General features: G+C 44.9%; 1 protein-coding gene across 4 annotated transcripts in view; it reads left to right on the forward strand.

Annotated features, from left to right (window-relative positions):
* Positions 1–2413: 2413 nt before the first annotated feature.
* The window catches only part of EIF2AK1 (eukaryotic translation initiation factor 2 alpha kinase 1), a 28172-nt gene continuing 15636 nt past the window's right edge, over positions 2414–14949 (forward strand). For 2 of the 4 annotated variants that reach the window (XM_045828471.1, XM_045828478.1), the window contains exons 1-6: positions 2414–2645; positions 8670–8831; positions 11146–11279; positions 12350–12387; positions 13552–13651; positions 14199–14279. In XM_045828471.1, the coding sequence (XP_045684427.1) occupies positions 2528–2645; positions 8670–8831; positions 11146–11279; positions 12350–12387; positions 13552–13651; positions 14199–14279 (633 nt within the window). In that variant the 5' untranslated portion in view covers positions 2414–2527. The remainder of the gene's footprint in view (positions 2646–8669; positions 8832–11145; positions 11280–12349; positions 12388–13551; positions 13652–14198; positions 14280–14949) is intronic. The other 2 variants (XM_045828484.1, XM_045828492.1) reach the window with 2 other exon arrangements.

Genomic DNA, 14949 nt, shown 5'->3' on the forward strand with positions numbered 1-14949 from the left:
ACGTGGGCACATGTAGGGGTGCCAAAGGGGGCATCGAGAGGGGTTAATCACCGAATGTTGGCTACGGCCCATTCAGCCTTACTCAGCATCACTGAGTAGCTATTTAGAATTTATGATAGTCCCTATTTCTCTGTGTTCCTACCAGAACTTGGAACAGAAATGTTTAATTTTGCAAATATGATAGTTTAAAATATTTCATCGCTTAATTTGCATTTCCCTGTAACTAGTGAAATTTGTGCATCTTTTCTTATGTTTATTGGCTATTGGGCGTTCCTTCTTGGTTAACCGTATATTTAATATATACATGTTTACATGCCGTATTATGCTTTTATATTTTTAATTAATTTGTAGGCTGCTTAGATATATTCTGGATATAAAACAAATGTTGACTCGCATTTTAGGCTTGAACAAGTGGATGGACTGTGTGCTATTTAAATGGAGGAAGAGGCATAGTGGAAAACAAGTTTTAGGAGGACCATCAAGAGTTCACTTTAAGGCAAATTGGAGACGCTTTTGCGTAGCCCCGGAGAACAAGTCTGTGCCGCAGAGATACATCCGGGAGGGGTCAGCTTGTAGGTGGCATGGAAGGTGATAGCGATGCATGTGCTTATCTCCTGAGAGGACTTGGGGTGACATGACGAGAGCCCTACAGAATTACAGGTTTGGAGAAGGAGGACCCGGAAAGGGATGCTGAGATGGAGGACAAGTAAAGTAGAGGAAAACTAGAATTGTGTGATATTGTGGAAGCCAAGAGAGAAACCTGCTCCTTATTTTTCCTTCAGTTTTTGTAATGACTGTGTAAGATTTCATTGTCTGCATGTGCCTAACGATTCTTTTATTTAGAATTTGGCTTATTTTGGTGCTTTCCTATTATACACTTTGATGAACATTCTTATAGATTCATCTTTTTTCCCCCACTGATTATTTCCTTTGTATATACTCCTATATGTAGGTCGAAGAGTATACCTATTTAAAAGGTCTCACTATAAGTTGCATGTGACTTCTGGAAAGATTGCCTTCTTTAAAAAAAGATTTTATTTATTTATTTTTAGAGAGAGAGAGAGAGAAAGGGAGAGAAACATCAATGTGTGGTTGCCTCTTGTGTGCCCCTCACTGGGGACCTGGCCCACAACCCAGGCATGTGCCCTGACTTGGTAATGCAATCAGGGATCCTTTGTTTTGAAAGCTTGCACCCAATCCACTGAGCAACACCAGCCAGGGCAAGATTGCCTTCTCTTATGTTCCAACCAGAATGAGTTTGCTTTTTTCCTCCATTCTCATGGTTGTGGGAAAGTGTGAGAACATTTTTAATGGTTGCCAAGTATGCTATTGTATGGTTGTTCATAATGTATTTTGCTAATTACATTGATTTCTTTTTTCTAGTATTACAACTAGTGTTGTAGTTGATAGCTTTTTTTAGCTTACTCTTAACCTGTTCCCTAGAATAATTCCCACAAAGTGGAAATGATAAATCATAAATCATAAGTGTTTGTATTATTAAAGCTGTGGAAACATATAAATAAATCACCCTCCAGAAAGTCTGTGCTCTTCCTATCAGCAGGGCATGAAAAAGGACATCCCTAATCTTTGGTTATTATCTGATGGACTGCAACTTCCAGAATGACTTTATATGAAAACTATGCACGAATAAAATTCTTTAATAATGTTTGCACGTTGCACGTCAGATTTTGAAGCCCCAAATCTGAAACGCTTGTATTCCATTATCTCATCTGTGATCCAAGAATTATTTCCACCAGCATCTCCGGAGGACAAAGAGGGAGGAGTTTTGAAGCTAAGGGCTTCAAAAATTAATCCAGTGTGGCCGTTAGATCACTTGGGAAAGGCTGTCTGTTTCAAGTTTGAAATCATTTCATCTGAAAGGTCTGTTTCAAAACCAACGGAATTTTTATTTTGGCACCTAGTTGGCATTTCCCGTTTTGTGTGTGTGTGTGTGTGTTTTTTTGGGGGGGGACGAATTTACGTTTCGTGTGGCTTAACGGTTGACCAACATAGGTTCAATTTTTGTGGATCTGGGTCCCGTAGATGCTTTTGATTTTTTTTTCAAACAAATGACAAATAGTCACTGTTTTGTCTGTAAAAAGTAAACATTTGGGTTAGCATCTCTGCAGACACCGATTCCTATAGCGGTTTCCGAGTTTTTGCGTGAGATGCGAGCGCTCTGATTCATCTGCGGGTACTCATGTCTCGAGGACACCGAGGTGGGGCGCCCAGGAGTGCAGGCCGGGGCTCACCCTGGCGCGGCTGGGTACCTAGCCCGGTCGCCCGAGGACAGGACCACTAGGACGCCTGCGCCTGGAGGCACTGCTCGCAGGACTGGTCCCTCCTTCCCCCAGGAAGGGGCGGAGCCCACGCCAGGCCCCTCCCCCAAAGCTGTGCGCTGGCTGCCCTGGCGGGTCTTCCGCTCTGAGAGGGCTACTTCCGGATTCGTTGGCGATCGCTGTGGAAGAGGATTCCGGAGCCGCTGGGCTGGTGGGCGTCCCGGGCTGCGGCCCGCGCTGGGCCCGCGATGCTCGGGGGCCGCTCGGAAGAACGGGATCGCGAGGCTGAGGACGACGGAGCGGGGGCTTTGCCGGCGCCGCCTGCAATCGACTTCCCGACGGAGGGCTCGGAGCCCAAGTATGATGGTGAGGGACCCAGAATGCCACGGCGGCCCTCCCCGTGCCCCGTCCACTCGCTTTCCGGGCTCGCTCCCGGACCTGGGCAGCGGCTGGATCCGGGCTTCGGAGGGGCCCCCGCAGGACAGCGCCGCGGGGTGGGGCGGCGAGCGGGCGGTCGGGTAATGGAAACATTTACTGAAACGAGGGTCTGCGACCCGCTCGTTGGTTCATATTTCTGTGCTTGGTTTCCTCTGCGGACTCGGCGTCCTCGGGCCTCTCTAGCTCCCAGGCCCTGGGCGGTTTTGCCGGGCGGTGAGCAGGGGCTTTGTCAACTCCTGGGACGGGACTTGGCGCGGGACAGTTTGGGCTGAGTTTTGATTTGTTGCTTCTGTTGCCGTGTTTCCCCGATAGGGTAGCTAAAAGACTTCTTATAGCGAGGCCGTATGGAAATCCTTCTCTTCGGTTAAAAAAAAAAAAAGTGTCCGAGTTTTCTCGAGACTTTTTGCTTCCTGGGACATAGCCTGCCAAAGTCTTCAACAACTTAAAACAAAAGGGACTTCAAACATTGACTCTACCCAGTCCAAAGTAGCCAATGAAAGTATTTGAACGAAAGGGCAATAAGCTCTTTAATTGCAACCAGTTGTTTTGGCAGTTTTAAAAATTAAGGTATGCCATCAAGAATGAATACATTGATTTAAAAAAAAAAGCACGAATACCTTGATTTAGGGAGGTTTTCACTCCACGGTCGTTCAACTGTGATGACTGTACAGAATGCACATTCAGCTGAAGCATCAAACAGCTGTGAAGACGTTAAAATCGATTTCAAGTTGCAAACCGAGTTGGAAAGGTTTTACTTTCGTCTTTGATTTTCATCCTCAGTACCACCTGTAATTTTTGATGCCAAAGAGAGACAAAAAACAGACTGTTAACCGGACAGTTGTAAGATAACTACTTTTAAGCAGCCAGACTGATTTCTGTAAGGCGCTTTATTAGAGCAGTTCCATAACACAGGGCCACGTCATAGGAAAAGCCCCAGCTGTAAACATGCAGGTTTGCCTTTTCTGCAGGATTGTGATAAGGTTTTCTGCAAATTGAAGATTATTCCTGAAGGGCGTGATCTTAGATTAGCTTCTCTTAAAAATTTTCTCCTCCTAGGTTACCAATGATACTGTTTTGTTTACATATTGCTTCTCTCCCAGAGAGACCCGGAGTGTTGAATGGGAACAGTCAGATCTGTGAAACACGTAGCTCAGTTTGTAATATAGTAGATATCAGACCAGAGTAGTTAAGTGGTTTCTCAAAGGTCTTTTGTGTGATGTGAGAAAGTCGCACTACCAGTTGTTTTAAATGGTAGAGGCAGAAAATTCAAAGCCTAGGTGTGCTCTAAAACCTGTCCTGCAGTTTGTGGCACGGTGGTTCTCCAGAGCCGGCGTCAGCCTCGGATCAAAGTGACTGTTGTTGCTTTTTTCCCCTTGAAGTAGAATGAGGGCCAACAGGAAGCCCATTGTTGGACTCATTGATTTTTCTTCTTTCACTTAACACAAGTTTCCCAGCATTTTTATTTCAGGTTAATCTTCCAGGTTCCTCTTTCATTGATTACTATTATTGTTTTTTAAAGGATTTTATTCATTTATTTTTAGACAGAGGGGAAGGGTTGGAGAGAGAGAGAGAGGGAGAGAAACATCAATGTGTGGTTGCCTCTTGAGTGCCCCCTACTGGGGACTTGGCCTGCAACCCAGGCATGTGCCCTGACTGGGAATCAAACCAGCGACCCTTTGATTCGCAGGCCTGCACTCAGCCCACTGAGCCACACCAGCCAGGGCTAGATATTATTTCTTGTTCTTTTCTAAGGGGATGTGACCTCACCTTTCCCTTTAGCCACTTTCCTCTGGTCTCTTGACCAGAACTGTTAAGGGGGAAGCTTTCAGCTTCAGCCTTTATTTCCTTTCAGTTTTACTCTTTCTTGCATTAGTAGTTTATTCACTGGTGTTTTTAACATTGTCATTTTCTTGCTATATTAGGTTCATTTGGCTCCACTGACCAGCCATTCTCTTTTGTTATTATTATGATGATTAAAAAGTAGAATTTTCTCATTATAGAACATAGAAAAGTATGAGTATAAATAAGCAGAAAACCCTCCTAACCATAATCTCACCACTGTTAAGAATTCAGTATATTATTTAAAAAAAAATTCACATTACAGAATCTGTTGAAAATACAGAAAAGCCTGAAGAAGAAATTTAAAAAGAAAATTTAAAAACCATGACCTCATCACCCAGAGATTAATGTTCAGATTTTGGCGTAGCCAGAGGTGACTTAGATGAATTTTGTGTTTAACACTATTTGTCAGAGAAAGGTTTCATGCCTGAGTTAAAGATTTCTATCTGATTTTGTCCAAATAAGAGAAATTTAAGAGAAATCGTTCACAAAAATTTAAAGGAGTAAGGAGGAAAAAGGGAAGGAAAAGTCACCTGTTCTGGCATCCCAGGGAAGAGCTCACTGCTAACCATTTTGTGTATTCATTTGCTAGTGATTGACAGCTGCTGGATGCCAGGTGCTCAGGAGCAAGCAGGCTGCCTGTGAAACAGCACGTCCGCTGTAATTCATTCCTTTCATAAATTCTGTTCGCAGATCATCGAAAACATCAGGAATTTTGTCTGTCTAGTTCTTTCCATTCTTTTTATGTGTGTAGATTTATAGAGCTATAAAATGCATGTATTTTAACATTGTGATGTTTTTATTTGTTTATTTATTTATACATATTTTATTTATTTACTTTTAGAGAGGGGAAGGGAGGGAGAAACAGGGAGAGGAACGTCAGTGTGTGGTTGCTCTCGCGTGCCCCCTGCTGGGGACCTGGCCTGGAACCCAGGTTTGTGCCCTGATTGGGAATCAAACCAGTGACCCTTTGGTTCGCAGGCCCGTGCCCAGTCTGCTGAGCCACACCAGCCAGGGTGTGATCTGTTTTTTAAATGAGACATTATATTAACATTCTTTGGTCATAAATTAACCTTTAAAATATTATTTTAACATCATCACATTCTGTGCTATCATTTATTTAGTCTTTGCTCTATTGTTGGAAAATAGGTTTGTCTTTTTTTCTTTTACCATTAGAAATAGTAATGGATTTGACATCTGTATACATACATTTTTGTTAATGTCTGATTTTTTTTCATCAGAATAGATCCACAGAGTAGAATCTGTTGAGTAAAAGAAGTACATTATTTTTAAAAAAATGGTTTTGATTCATTTTGCTAAAATGATGACCATAAAGATCGTGTTGGTTTGTATGAAATTATCTGTTTCTCCTCAAATTCATTAGTATTACTGTTTTATAGCCTATTTCTTTTACCTGATAATGCTTTATTTGTGATATAATCTTTCTAGACACCATTGTTTTTAACAGCTGCATAGTATTCTGTTATATGTATATAACATACCTAACAATTGTAAATATTCTAAAGTGTTATGCCGAACATCGTGTGTGTGTGTGTGTGTGTGTGTGTGTGTGTGTGTGTGTGTGGTCTGTCCAGAAAGAAGTATCCAGCTATGTAATATGAAAAAGAGACATTTATTAAAGGAGATATAGGATATGAGAAACACTGTACACAGAACAGTGACACCTCAGTCCCCTTTAAATTAGGCACCTTGGGACCTTACACAGTTCTCCTAACCACCATCATCTATTCCATCAAATCTCATTGACAGTCTGAAATCTCTTCCCTTTCAAAGGTGATTTTAGTTTTGGGAAAAGCCAGAAGTCACATGGCATCAAATCTTGGCTGTAGTGGGGCCGAATCACCTGGGTGATTTGATGTTTCGCCAAAAAACTCTGCACGAGACATGGTGCATGAGTGGGTGTGTTGTGATGAAGCTGCCGATCCCCAGTTGTCCAGAGCTGCGGCCTTCTGAATCATTCCAGTAGTTTCCGGGGAGGAATGTTCAAGCTTACTGCAAAATTTGATACAGATCCATTGCTCTGCTTGTTCAGTTGTTTTGAATGTGACGGCCACACAGTACACGCGCTTACTCAGCAGTGTCTGCCGCCCCCACTGACGAGTACGGTGAAGTCATTGTTCACGCATGTGCATTCCAGTCCACTCTCCTCAGCTGTCCGGTTCCATCCATGTCACACCACCCGTTCTCGTTATATTAACAATGGCTGGACTTTTTCTGGACAGACCTCATACATATCTGATGTGCTTTGTGGAGTTATTTCCTTGCTGTGTTTTTCCAGACATAGAAGCGCTTGGTCAGGGTTTTGCACATTTACGTTTTGGGATGTTTTGCCAAAGGTTGTAAACACATTTACCCCTTTGGGTTTGAAAATGTCTACTTTTTTTTTGGTCTGCTTTTTTATGCCCAGAACAATACCAGGTACCCCGACTTTTAATAGGTGCCACTCTGATAGCAGAGCCTGTACTGACATTATTTTAATATGTATGTCATTAGTTACTAGTTACGTTGAAGCTCTTTGAGTTTTTAATTTTGCTTCATTTTTAGTAGCTTGTAAGGACTCTGAAATTTTATTAACCTTTTCTTCTTCTTGTCCTGTGGAGTGGGTACATGTACTGTGCCTGAATTTGTGATTTATGTTTTAACTTTAAGATGCCTTCACACAGAGGTTTGTACATGGCCACATTTTTCATTCTTTTTTGTTCTGACACTCGCGTATTTACTGAAGGTGAACAGCACACCTGCGTATGTGCAGGCCTGTTTTTGGCCACCTACATATGGGTAAGAGAAGAAATTTGTGACTGAAATCTGGATTTGAAAACTCGGGCTGTCCCAGGGCCTCTGGTAGTTCACAGGGGAGGGTGGAGTAGCGTATTTGAAACGGGAACAAGTTTAGCAGGCGTGGGGCATGGCCCCTGTTTCTGCAGGGCATTTCCTGCTGAGTGGGGTCAACAGCTCTGGAGAGTTTCAAGTGTCTCATCTTTCCTCTAACAAGCCCTCGTGCCCGTTTCCGCTCTGGACCAACACCTCCCTGCTTCCGCTCCTAGCGTTTCAAATCCTGGCCAGTCCGTTTCTTGCCTCCATGTTTCCGTCACTCGGCCTCCGTCAGCAGCTCCCCCTAACTCCGTGTTGGCTGTTGCACGCCCCCTCCCAGGCCACCTGCTCACAGTTCCCAGACAGCTTCCTTCATTGTGTTTTTGGCCTGTTTGATAATGTATTAAATAAGCAGTAAGTGAGAGTTTACTCGTCGGTCTGGTTGGTCTTGCGTAGTGGAAAGAGGACAGGGGACCTGGGGGTCCGTCCGGTCAGCCTGCTTACAAGTTCCTTGCCCTCTCTGCAAGATCAGTGTCCGCGTCTTTGGCATGGGAATGGCAGCGCTTACCTTTGCCTGCCTGTATCGTGAAGGCTGAGTGAGCTGGTGCGTCTGAAACACCTGTGCATAGCGTAGCGTGTGCTCGGAGTAACGCTGTCGCCCTTCTTCCCTTCCCTTCTCCTCTGCCACACTTCTGTCTGTGTGCTTGGGTCTCGGCACTCTTCTCAACAGAAGGAGGCTGTGCTACCCACGCTTGTTTGCTTGAACACTCATTCACTCATTCATTCATTCATTTCTACCTTTGTGCCCATCGTTACTACCAAACCTTTCTCCCTGCCCCCAATGGCATCTTTCTGCTAGTCTTCCAACTTCCAGAATTCAAGTCAAAACTCAACCCCAGAAAGTCTGTCTTGATTTACCCCACTCAACTTAACTACTGTTTTGTTTTTTCTTGCCTTTAATTTATTTTGTAAAGATTTTATTTATTTATTTTTACAGAGAGGGGAAGGGCAGGAGAAAGAGAGGGAGAGAAACAGCAGTGTGTGGTTGCTTGTCACGTGCCCCGTGCTGGGGACCTGGCCGGCAACCCAGACATGTGCCCTGACTGGGAATCAAACTTGTGACTCTTTGGTTCACAGTCTGGTGCTCAGTCCACTGAGCCACCCCATCCAGTGCTCTTGCCTTTAATCTAAATAATGTGTTTCATTAATTAGAATGTACTGTTTTGTCATTCTGAGATATGTTGATTATTTATGACGATTACTTCCTTTTCTGATTTTTAGAATCTGATGTTCCAGCAGAGCTCCAGGTGTTGAAAGGACCCCAGCAGCAGCAGCCGACCTTCCCTTTTGCAGTTGCCAACCAGCTCCTGCTCGTTTCTCTGCTGGAGCACCTGAGCCACGTGCATGAGCCAAACCCGCATCGTTCAAGACAGGTGTTTCAATGTCAGTAAGAGTGCACGCATCTTTTTGTTTTAAAAAGATTCATTTATTTTTAGAGAAATGGAAGGGAGGAAGAGAAGGAGAGAAACATCAGTCTGTGGTTGCCTCTCTTGCGCCCCTTGCTGGGTACCTGGCTTACAACCCAGGCATGTACTCTGACTGGGAATTGAACCTGTGACCCTTTGGTTTGCAGACCAGTGCTCAATCCACTGAGCTACACCAGCCAGGGCAGAATAAATTCATTTTGCTAACTAAAACTTGTAATAGTACTATGTTGTTTAATGCTGTGGGCCTGAGAAGCATTGGGTATCTAAAAATTTGAAATAAGCATTAATAGATTAATTTTCTAAAGTCATTTATTTTATTTTGCTTTGAGTAATTCCTAATGAATATAATTACTGGGGGCCCTAAAGATTAATAATCATACAATTGTGAATATTTAAATAAATAAAAGATAGTCCTTTTGTATCTATAACCTGATATCTCATATAATTGATGAAGATCTCTTATGGTTTAGTCAATGAGCAGGGAAATGAAAAGCATAGACACTCATTCTGAACCTGTTCTTTTTAAATTTAATTAATTAATTAATTAATTTTAATGACAAGAGAAAGTTACTGAGGTGGCAGAGAGGAGCCAGCCGGGCTGCGCAGGCTCAGGGGACGAGTGGCACAGGCAGGAGAAGGGCCCTTCACCTTCAGCCGGTGGGGAGACGGACAAAGGTGACGTGCCCAGGGCACGGGCCCGGCGCTCCTGAGGGGCGGTGCGCTGACCCGGTTCTTGACCGCAGCGCTGGAACGGCAGTGTTTTGCGTTGTTGAGTAGGAAACTATTTTCCTCTACACACAAATGTGTGTTTTTCTTTTCTCCTGCACCAACCAGTTCTCTGACACCAGCTAGGTGTCCTACAGTTCAATTCAAGTTCAAGGCTGTCCGCGTGGAGTTAGTGTCAGACACCATAGGTTAAGGGCTCAGCCCCACAGCCTGCCCTTGTTTCAGATGCCAGTTGCAAGTAGTGGGTCCTCGGGTCCCTCAGGTTACTCATACTTGTGTCCAACCAGGATGTAAATTGGGGTGCCCACTATCCCCCCTGCCCTCAGCTTGGATAAGTTGCTGTAATGGCGGTAGCACTCAGGGAGACACTTACTTACGCTGACAGGTTTGTTATGCACTGAAGGGGATGCGAACGGATAAGGTGAGCAGCCAGTGGAAGAGGCACATGGCGTGAGGTCCGGGAGGGTCCCGAGTGCAGGAGCTTCTGTCCCCGTGGAGTTGGGTGCACGACTCTCCTGGCATGTGTTCGTGTTTACCAAGAAGCTCTGAACCCTTTGTTTTAGGGATCTTTCTGAGGTTCCGTCATGTTGGCACAATCAGTTATGAATTCCCTCTTCAGGGTGTGGGGGCTGGAACTGAACGTTCTAAGCTTCTGATCATGGCTTGGTCTTTGTGGTGACCAGCCCCCACCTCGAAGCTCTCCGGGGGACCCACTGACCTCCTCAGCGTGCAGAAAGACACTCACCACTCTGGGGAGTGCAGGGGTCTTGGTCTTAGGAGCTGTTGTGTCAGAACCTGGTCCAAGACCAAATATCACAAGAAAAGTTGCTGCTCCCAGCACCCCGAACACTCGGGAATTACAGCAGTGTTAGGAGGTGTGTGCCAGGAAGCAGAGACAAAGACCCAATAGGTTATAATTCTACCGCAGTTGTTGAAAATGTTTATTTTAACCCTGCCCTAATTACTTGTATGGGGAACGCAAGCACAGGAGTGAGCAGATTTGTTCAGTGTGTGGACTGTGGCTCAGCTCACTCACCAAGACCAGTGCGGCCTCTTGAATAGCTCCAGACAGGGATTCTAAGGATCTTTCTTACCAAAAAAGTCTTTTCAAGTCTTGTTTGGTGCTGGGAATTCTCAGACTCATAGATACCTTTGAGTGATCTTAGACTGTCATCTGTTTCTACTCCTGCCTTTATTCATACTCATCTCAGTGTCCGTCTGCAAAATGCAGTATGTTTGCATGTCAGAAGACTACTGTGATCCCATTTTTCTTGCCTTGGTGAACGATGGACCTTAGAACTTTCCTGCCCAGCCAGGAAAGGTAAACAAATGACTGTCCAGCGTCAGAGGAGTAGTCACAGGTGTGCTGCTGACCAGGGGTTGTCCACTCGTTCTTCAGTTGTACGGAAACAGCCCCCAAGTGGTGATGCGTGTACAAGCGTGGCTTGTCCTTACAGACGCCGTTACTCCTCCCTGGGCTCTGCGTACTCTCTAAAATCGCCATTTTATTGGTGCCTGATCGTTTTTCCGTGTTCTTTTCCTAGTGCTTTGTCAGACCTTCATCAAAATGGGGCTGCTGTCTTCTTTCACCTGCAGCGACGAGTTCAGCTCGCTGAGACTCCATCACAACAGGGCCATCACTCATCTGATGAGGTCCGCTAGAGAGAGGGTGCGGCAGGTGAGCGCCGGGACGGGCACGCCGTGTGCGGCACAGACGCGCAGCGCTTCGCCTCGAGGGGACGTGCTTTAAAGCGTTGGGGAACCCTGATTGTGAGACGGGTCTATGGGAATGCTGACTTGAACGTGTTTATTTAACAAGTGTCTGTGAGTGACTGCTGTGTGTCGGGCGCTCTGGTACCCGCAGTGAACAAAACAGAACACCTGCCGGCACGGCGCTTCCGCTGTGAAGAGGGGGCGGTCAACCGTGGGAAAGTACAAATAAATGGGGGGCTAGGTGGTGATAGGGGTGAAGGGGAAACCTAAAGCAGGGAGGGGACTTGGCAAATGTGTGACTGTTCCATAGCGGGCAGGGAGGGCCTCGCGGCGACTCAGAGCCAGGAGCTGAGGTCGGAGCAGGAGCCGTGCGGAGCCCGGGAGGGAAAGGACCTCCCCAGGGAGCAGCGTGCAGGCGTGTGGGGAGCCGACAGGCACCTTGTGGCTGGGGGAACGTCGGGGTTGGGGGGCCAGAGGGCAGCGACAGGGACGATGGAGTCGGCTCCCGAGACCCTTGTAGTTGGTTTGCACTCATAAAAACAGGCAGCATTGCAGGGTTTTGAGCACAGGAGTGACATCACCCAACTTAACGTTTTATGGGGTCAACCAGCTCTGTGCTGAGGATAGACCGAGGGGGCCGAGGGCAGAAGCGGGGGTCAGGTGCGATCACACAGGCTGGAAGAGGTGGCGGCGGCGTGGAACGGGTGGTAGCGGTGGCGGTGTGAGATGCGGTCGGTTTCTGTGTGTGTTTTGGAGGTAAAATCAGCAGTACTTGCCGAGGGAGCTCCTTGGTACGCTCTCCGCTTCGTCAGCAGACAGCAAGGACACAGCATTTTCAGTGGTCATCTTCTAGTTAGGGGAGAATAGTTTCAATTGTAAGCTTTTAGGTAACGTTGAAAAGGCCATTTGAGTCCTTTTAATTTTTTTAGTATTGTGTACGCATTTGGGACTGTCAATATGGCATTGAATTTTGATAGATTCCTTATTTCATGAAATTTTCGAAATGCTTTAAAAAAATTTTTTTTTTTATTTTAGGATCCCTGTGATGATAATTCTCATATCCACAAGATCAGGTATGTACTGAATACGTTTATGATTATTTAAAGATTAAACTATCCAAAAGAAGTCAGGATTAAGATTTAATCCTAAATTAATCAGAAATTAGTCTTGGGTTAAAAAATATTATGGTTGATATAGTTTATGAAAATTAAAAACTTGGTTCTCAGCAATTAATTACTGCTCCCAGATTTGCTCTACTTCTCAATTGTCCTTCTTTTTATTTTTATAATTTTATTTATTTTTAGAGAGATGGGAAGAGAGGGAGAGAAACACCGATGTGTGAGACTGGTTGCCTCTCACACGCCCCCAGATGGGGACCAGGCCTGCGCAACCCGGGTGTGTGGCCTGACTGGGAATTAAGCTGGCGACCCTTTGGTTCTTAGGCCGGCACTCAGTCCATTGAGCCACACCAGCTGGGGTGCATTTCCCTTCTTTTCAAGAAAATAATAATTTTTTTTGTTTTTTGCTTTTAAAAAATTTTCCTCCTTTTTGATCCCCTGTTGCCCTCATTCACTGTGGACCCCATGAGCCCCACCCGTAATTCAGAGCAATGATACCCGGTCTCTGTCGGGAAGATCATGGAATTCTGGCCGTATTTTGGAAATCCTAGTTTAAAGCCTGTAACTTGTCTGGATCATTCAGAAATTGAAGTAACTTTATTACTGAGCGCTGCTAATCAACTTCTGCCTTGTTGTCATCGAATACTAATTACTGGTAAAATACTTAAAATTAGATTAGTGATCCTTTGCTATCTTTTTAAAAATGTTTTACTTATTTTTAGGCAGAGGGAGAGAAGGGAGAGAGAGGGAGAGAAACGTCAATGTGTGGTTGTCTCTCGTGCACCCCCTCCTGGGGACCTGGCCCTCAACCCAGGCATGTGTGCTGACTGGGAATCGAACCTGCAACCCTTTGGTTCACAGGCTGGCACTCAGTCCACTGAGCCACACCAGCCAGGCCCTCCTTATTATTGTTATCACCCTGTAGATTTGCTTAGCAAATGTTTTCTTCATAGACAATGAAAAATTTCATTTTAGCCCATCCTTTCCAAACTACCATAATTTAGTGTTAACCGAGGCGGGCAGGTTCGTTAGTAGTCGTACAGTGAACGTGAACTGCCCTGGAACATCCTGACGCCCTCACGCTTCAGTGTTGACTGCTGGCTTGCATTTAACTTCCAGGTCCAGGGAAGTGGCCTTCGAAGCACAGACTTCACGGTACTTGAATGAGTTTGAAGAGCTCGCCATCTTGGGAAAAGGCGGATATGGAAGAGTGTACAAGGTTGTTCGCCACATATTTTTTTTGACCTACTGCCTTAAATAAATGCATTTTGAGAAGTTGTTTTCATTATTTAAAGCACGCAAGGGAAAATCCCTATGGAAATTCCAAAGGAAAAAGTGTATTTACTTTTCATTAAGATTTGTCATTTATGGGGAAGTGGGCAGGGTTTCATTTTTCCCCAGTCATGTTGGTGGTTTCTGTGGGTTCTGCAAACTTGAAGTTTTTGTTCTGTAGTTAATTTTTATTTAAAATATATTGCCAAAGAGAATTGTGCTGCTGTGTTTTGGGCTTCCCAGAGCCCTTTGGCCCGTATTCTCGTCCTCTGGACTCAGAGCTTCCAGGGGCTGGTCTCGCAGTGCCGTCTGGAAGCTCCTGTCCCAGTCGAGCCCCTGACTTCCCCGAGTGCAGTGGAGACAACATGTGTCTTTAGCTGAATTCTCTGTCTCCGGCTAGTTTGGGTTGTCTAAGTTCAGCCTAAATAAGAACTCACGTTATTCAGTTGAAATGTAATGGTACTATATACTTTTTCTTTTCCTCTACTTTTTAGGTCAGGAATAAATTAGATGGACAGTACTATGCAATTAAAAAAATCCTGATTAAGAGTGCAACTAAGACAGATTGCATGAAGGTAAGATTTTCAAAATTTATTTACTTTGAATAGTCGAGTGTTTAAGTTTTTTTTGAAGGAGCTTTGTGTACGTGAGAGAGAGAGAGAGAGAGTGACTCTGTGTGTGTGTGTGTGTGTGTGTGTGTGTATTTGGCAAATACTAGGTGGGGTGGATTGCCAGCTTACTAAGAATGGGTTGCAATAACATAAACATCTAAGCTAAATTTTTATTTGACTTAACTTTATTTTTTTTTAAGATTTTGTTTATTTATTTTTAGAGAGGGAAGGGAAGGAGAAACAGAGAGAGAGAAACATCAATGTGCAGTTGCTGGGGGTCATGGCCTGCAACCCAGGCATGTGACCTGACTGGGAATCAAACCTGCAACACTTTGGTTCCCAGCCCGCGCTCAATCCACTGAGCTACGCCAGCCAGGGCTTGACTTAACTTTTTATAGGCATTTCAGATGGACCACATTTCGAGGGTTGTTGCTGGGGAAACTAATTTTTAACTAAATTATTCATGTACAGTACAGCTTGTTATGAGAAAACGTGAGCTCAGTTCAGGCCCAGTCTTCTCCCCGACGGGCTGTGTGGTCCTGAGCAAGTGACCTTGTCTTCCAGGCCACTCCTGTCTCCTGCCCTTGAAATAGTGGTGGTGACCGTGTGGTTTCATTTGCCTTGTGGACTGGAC

Source organism: Phyllostomus hastatus, unplaced genomic scaffold (genome assembly GCF_019186645.2).
Source record: "Phyllostomus hastatus isolate PE091 unplaced genomic scaffold, TTU_PhHast_1.1 phas_contig_150, whole genome shotgun sequence".
In the NCBI taxonomy this organism is placed as follows: Eukaryota; Metazoa; Chordata; class Mammalia; order Chiroptera; family Phyllostomidae; genus Phyllostomus; species Phyllostomus hastatus.